Source organism: Hyperoodon ampullatus, assembly GCF_949752795.1.
Source record: "Hyperoodon ampullatus genome assembly, chromosome: 12".
In the NCBI taxonomy this organism is placed as follows: Eukaryota; Metazoa; Chordata; class Mammalia; order Artiodactyla; family Ziphiidae; genus Hyperoodon; species Hyperoodon ampullatus.
Window position 1 is genome coordinate 38,466,728 of NC_136925.1, and position 6,000 is coordinate 38,472,727.

General features: G+C 45.5%; 1 protein-coding gene across 1 annotated transcript in view; it reads left to right on the forward strand.

The window, feature by feature from the left end:
- SOBP (sine oculis binding protein homolog) overlaps positions 1 to 5,635 on the forward strand; it is a gene marked incomplete at both ends in the record, with an annotated part of 136,299 nt that extends 130,664 nt beyond the window's left edge. Inside the window, one exon of the mRNA XM_079716375.1 lies at positions 3,698 to 5,635. Within this exon, the coding sequence (XP_079572501.1) occupies positions 3,698 to 5,635 (1,938 nt within the window). The remainder of the gene's footprint in view (positions 1 to 3,697) is intronic.
- Between the last annotated feature and the right edge of the window lie 365 nt (positions 5,636 to 6,000).

The following is a 6,000-nucleotide window of genomic DNA, read 5'->3' on the forward strand; positions in this document are numbered from 1 at the left end:
GGTTGCCACATTTATTTCACAGGAAAGGAGTGAATCCATCAGGCCACTGAGCTTATAAGTACTACCCTGGCAGTCAGCCACCAAAATATAAATACTCTAAATGGACTAAAGGAAATGTTCATTCTGTTGTTTAGAATTGGACACATCCCAGGAAGGTAAACTTAATCTTTTTGAGGACTGCTGTTATAGGGCTGAATGGAATACGCATTTGTTTATCTCCTTTGTGATCTTTTTGTCTTCCCGGTGATACATTATGTATTTGTGATACGAAGCATTTCAGCTGTCTCGCTCAATAGCCTCGCATTAGCTGATTGTTCGGTCCCCAGATTGCCATCGTTAAACAGCTTCAGCCTCAGCTCCGTCCAATCTGGGACCTGTTAGGGAGAGAAGTGGAACCAAAGAGGCCAGATTCCAACAGAAACAAAGCCGGGTGGAATTAGGGGGAAATCATTCCAGAGCCCAGTGAGTTGAGCTCTGCACTTCTTAGTCTTTATCTTCTAAAATATCTGAAGGAATTTTGGTACTTCTTGGCATAATGAGGGAAAAAATAATGCCTCAAAAAGTTAAAAAAAAATTAAAGCCGTCTGTGGAAAAAAGATGGGAAGAATACCTCATAACACCACAGTTCAGAAAAACCATAGTTTATGAGACACATGCTGTGTATTTCATGGATATGCAAATGTTCTTTTATTAAAGAGAAAGATCTACAGTATATATTTTCACCTAACTAGCACATCTTAAGTAATCAGCTCAGGCTCTTATGATGAAATCTTTAATTACTAGAAGTGTATTAGTTAGATGTAGAATGAATGATGTGCTGCATTTTATTGCTTCACATGATACAGCCATTTGTGCCATAAATTCATTGACCTAATCTTAAACGATGTGTCCTGTAAGACAGACATTATTCATTATTTCTTAAGTGACAATTTTTTTCCCAAATAATTTTTTGCTTCATCAGAAAGATTGCCTTATTGTATTTTTAGACTAGTGTTCGGAATTGAAATGTAATAAGACAAGGAGACACACACATTCACACTCCTTACCCAAAATGAGATTGTCATAAACTGTCACACTATTACCTAAACACTGTGGGATGCTGCAGAAAATCAAGTAGGGTAACCATTAGGCTTTTGCTTTAACTGGAAAATTTGATGAAATAGAATTTGCTTCGAACTTTGACGTCTGTCATTCTTTTTATGTGAAATAGATAAATTATGGTGGAGAATCCTCATTGGATAATTGGGATAGGTCTGTGAGCATTCCTTATTCGTCAATGAATTACTGAAAGTGAAGGAAGTGAGGGGAGAACATTTAAATTATATTTAGATTATTTTTTGTGACTCTACTTGAAAATATTTATTTAGCTTGAGGAAACAGAGGAATCCTCTGGAGGCAAATAATTCAATATGGCAATTTGAAGACCAATTAAGGATTTCAGAAAACTCTTTCCCCTTATGGTTAAAAAATACGATCCAAAAGAAATATGCCAGAAAATTTGGTATATTTTTTTAATTAGCTTAATTCATTGATAATTTTTTTTAGTTCATAATTAAAGAAGCTATTTCTGATCCTTCACTTCAAGCTTAAAAGTTTACACTTCAGGCTTTCTATGGATGCCTAATATTGAAACAGAATCAGGTGGCTTTATTTCATATTGGAATTTAAATGTCATGTCATTATACATTAACTTTTAAAAAATGATCAGGTTTTAAAAATAATAACTTACATGCATCAAGTTTTCACTACTAGTTTATTTAACCTTTATCTAGATGAGAATTTTGAGAGTCTGATAGATTCTGTGTGTCTCTTCTCATCAGAGGCAATTCTGTGCTTATTTGTAAACTAGACATCTCAACTATGAAAAAAAGAAAACCTCTTAATTCTGGAGAAACTTGAAACACTGTAGTGAAACACAGGAGTATCTTAGCATTGATTTTATTTTTTTTGCAACAAGCATTTCGAAAGGGTATTTTCATATGAAACTAAACAAAAAGCTAATGTGTGCCAATAAGTATTTGTCATTCAATCTCACACCATCAAGTATATCACCTGCAGATATCAGTGGGAAAAAAAGTGCAAAGGAAAAGAGTGGATTTACACAAACAGACTTACATCTGCCACGAGTGTGTACACTCACAATCACATACTAGCATGCCACCACTGTTTACAGTCTAGGAAAGCTGAGAGTTCAATGAGATGAGTAATCAAATGCCCAGCATATGTTGTTTTTGCATTGTTTATGTGACCAATCATTATTAAAATTTATCATCTTTTAATGCTATCAGTTTACCATAGTTAAAAAAGCAACATGAACCAGCAACAGAACAACAGACTCTCTCCTCAACAAAAACAGGGTTCCATTTAGAGCAATATTGGAACCAGGGCTTTACTGAAGAGAGGAGCAAATTCAATGAACTCACCATTGCATTGTGTTTCAGAATTCTTCCTCTGCTACTGTATGGCTTGAGTGCTGAGGAAATGACCAAAAAAAAAAAAAAAAAAAAAAAAAAGAAAGAAAGAAAAAGAAAAAAAGATTGTGTATGTAATGTTCAGTCAAAAAAGTAAGGCACTGAAAGAACCATTGAAAATTTTGACATCTGTTTATCTGTTTATAGCTATGGCAAGATTACTCGTATTAATTCTTGTTTAAAATGCCATATGAAGGAAAGACATTTGTGCAAACAAGAGTCGTATTTGAATTGTAGATCATGTCTTCACCATCTGTGAGAGCTGATGGTGTTACAAAATTAATGTGTTAATGAAATCACAATAATTTCTCCAAAGTAATGGGTTCTGAAGCCGAGAATGACTATTTTTTGAACTTTGATGTCTAGTGATTTCCAGTTGGGAAAAGCTCTCAGCCTTTAATTAGTTCTGCAGCCCAACTTTAAAATAAATTTGGTGATGTCTCTCTTTTGCCAGGAGTAGATTTGAAGGGGGGAAAAGCCATAAAAACTTTTGGAAAACGTTCTCTGGTGTTTGAAAAGTTGTTAAATAAGACTGCCTGCCAAGAAATGTCACCAAAAATTCTGACTACTGAGAGAGAGTGGGCAAACAGCTCAAAAAATAATTCTAGCTTGCTGCAACATCACAGGTTGGGAATAGCTAAACCTCACACAGACTTCATGACTAATTCCAAGTTTCCCCTTGGAAGCCAGACATAATGATGTTCAGTGCTATGTGTTATTGGTTAACACAGCACACCCCTTCCAACTGCATTATCCAACCGTCAGTAGTGTAAAGTGACTTTGCATGAGGAGAATTTTAAGGGTCTATATTTCAAAGTCCACTGAACTTTCTGGAGAATTCTTCTCACCAACACTATTTAGATTTGCATGTACAATGAGCCTCTTTGACCAGTGAAACTATGTGGGCAGGTATATGTACTCTTTTTTTTGTTAGATCTACCTTAAAGTCATGCTTAAATGGGATAACACAGTTTCTTTTTCTTTTTTTAAAATAGGCGATGGTGGTAATTGCTATTCTGAAGAGTTAATGTTTATAAAGCAATTCTGGCTTCCAAAGAGAAATTGTTTTACAAACATTTAAGAATTGTACCTTTTAGAAGGAAACACTTCTGCCTGTTTGAAAAATTATGATAAAGTTTGAAAGAACCTTCATGTAAAACATGAAACGCTATCTACCAAAGGAAATTATTTACCTTACTTTTTTCTTCTTTATTACTGTGTTGTAGGTATGTGACTGGTGTAAGCACATAAGACACACAAAAGAGTACCTGGATTTTGGGGACGGGGAAAGAAGGCTTCAGTTCTGCAGTGCAAAATGTCTCAATCAGTACAAAATGGACATTTTCTACAAAGAGACACAGGCCAATCTTCCAGCTGGGCTGTGCAGTACATTACACCCTCCCATGGAAAATAAAGCAGAAGGCACTGGGGTGCAGCTGCTCACTCCAGACTCTTGGAATATCCCTCTAACAGATGCTCGCAGGAAGGCCCCCTCCCCGGCGGCTGCAGCTGGCCAAAGCCAGGGCCCTGGCCCATCGGTGTCCACCACCGTCTCTCCATCTGACACTGCCAACTGCTCTGTTACTAAAATCCCTACGCCAGTGCCCAAGTCCATGCCCATTAGCGAGACTCCAAACATCCCTCCTGTCTCCGTCCAGCCACCTGCTAGCATCGGGCCTCCCCTCGGCGTCCCGCCTCGCAGCCCTCCCATGGTGATGACCAACCGCGGCCCGGTACCGCTGCCCATCTTCATGGAACAGCAGATCATGCAGCAGATCCGCCCGCCCTTCATTCGCGGACCGCCGCACCACGCCTCCAACCCTAACAGCCCTCTCTCCAACCCCATGCTCCCCGGCATCGGGCCCCCGCCCGGCGGCCCCAGGAACCTGGGCCCCACTTCCAGTCCCATGCACCGGCCCATGCTGTCGCCCCACATCCATCCCCCGAGCACCCCGACCATGCCCGGGAACCCTCCGGGTCTGCTCCCCCCGCCACCTCCGGGCGCGCCCTTGCCGAGTCTCCCCTTCCCTCCAGTGAGCATGATGCCAAATGGCCCGATGCCCGTGCCCCAGATGATGAATTTCGGGCTGCCGTCGCTCGCCCCGCTGGTGCCGCCCCCCACCTTGCTCGTGCCATACCCCGTGATCGTGCCCCTGCCCGTGCCCATCCCCATCCCTATTCCCATCCCTCACATCAATGATTCCAAACCCCCCAACGGATTTTCCAGCAACGGGGAGAACTTCATTCCGAGCGCCCCCGGCGACTCCTCGGCGGCAGGAGGCAAGCCTGGCGGACACTCCCTGTCCCCCCGGGACTCCAAGCAGGGCTCGTCTAAGTCCGCGGACTCACCGCCCGGCTGCTCCGGCCAGGCCCTGAGCTTGGCGCCCGCGGAGCACGGCCGGAGCGAGGTCGTGGACCTGACGCGGCGCGCCGGCAGCCCCCCGGGGGCGGGCGGCCAGCTCGGCTTCCCCGGCGTGCTGCAGGGCCCGCAGGACGGCGTCATCGACCTGACCGTGGGCCACCGGGCCCGGCTGCACAACGTGATCCACCGCGCGCTGCACGCGCACGTCAAGGCGGAGCGCGAGCCGGGCGCCGCGGAGCGCAGGACCTGCGGCGGCTGCAGGGATGGCCACTGCAGCCCGCCCGCCGCCGGCGACCCGGGCCCTGGCGCGCCCGCGGGCCCCGAGGCCGCCGCGGCCTGCAATGTCATTGTGAACGGCACGCGCGGCGGCGCCGCTGAGGGCGCCAAGGGCGCGGAGCCGCCGCCCGAGCAGCCCCAGCCGCCGCCGCCTCCCGCGCCCCCCAAGAAGCTGCTGTCGCCGGAGGAGCCCGCGGTGAGCGAGCTGGAGTCCGTCAAAGAGAACAACTGTGCTTCCAACTGCCACCTGGACGGGGAGGCGGCCAAAAAGCTGATGGGGGAGGAGGCCCTGGCGGGAGGCGACAAGTCAGACCCGAACCTTAATAACCCCGCGGACGAGGACCACGCGTATGCTCTGCGTATGCTGCCCAAGACGGGCTGCGTGATCCAGCCTGTGCCAAAACCCGCGGAGAAGACTGCCATGGCGCCGTGCATCATCTCCTCGCCCATGCTCAGCGCCGGGCCCGAGGACCTGGAGCCTCCGCTCAAAAGGAGGTGCCTCCGAATTAGAAATCAGAATAAGTAAAAGGTTTGTACGTACACCGGGGCTTTTCTCCACACGAGTCAGTGCACCCCTCCTTACTTCTTACAGGGCAGAGGCGCGCGGGAGAGTTGTATTGATAATCATGGTTTTACCTTACGTGTTTTACAGTACACCTTGTGTGGTCACACACTATCATCATCTTGATCCAACATCATTCCCATTTTACAGATGAGGAAACTGAGTCACAGCATGTAAGTGCCATGCCCAGGGTCACTTACTTAAGGATAAAGCCAATTCTTGAACCTGCATTGAAACACTATCTACTAATTACACTTTTATTATTAGGCTCATCCCTGTAAGTAGAAGATGATGTGGGGAGGAAGGAGAGATTACTTGGGACCAGTAAA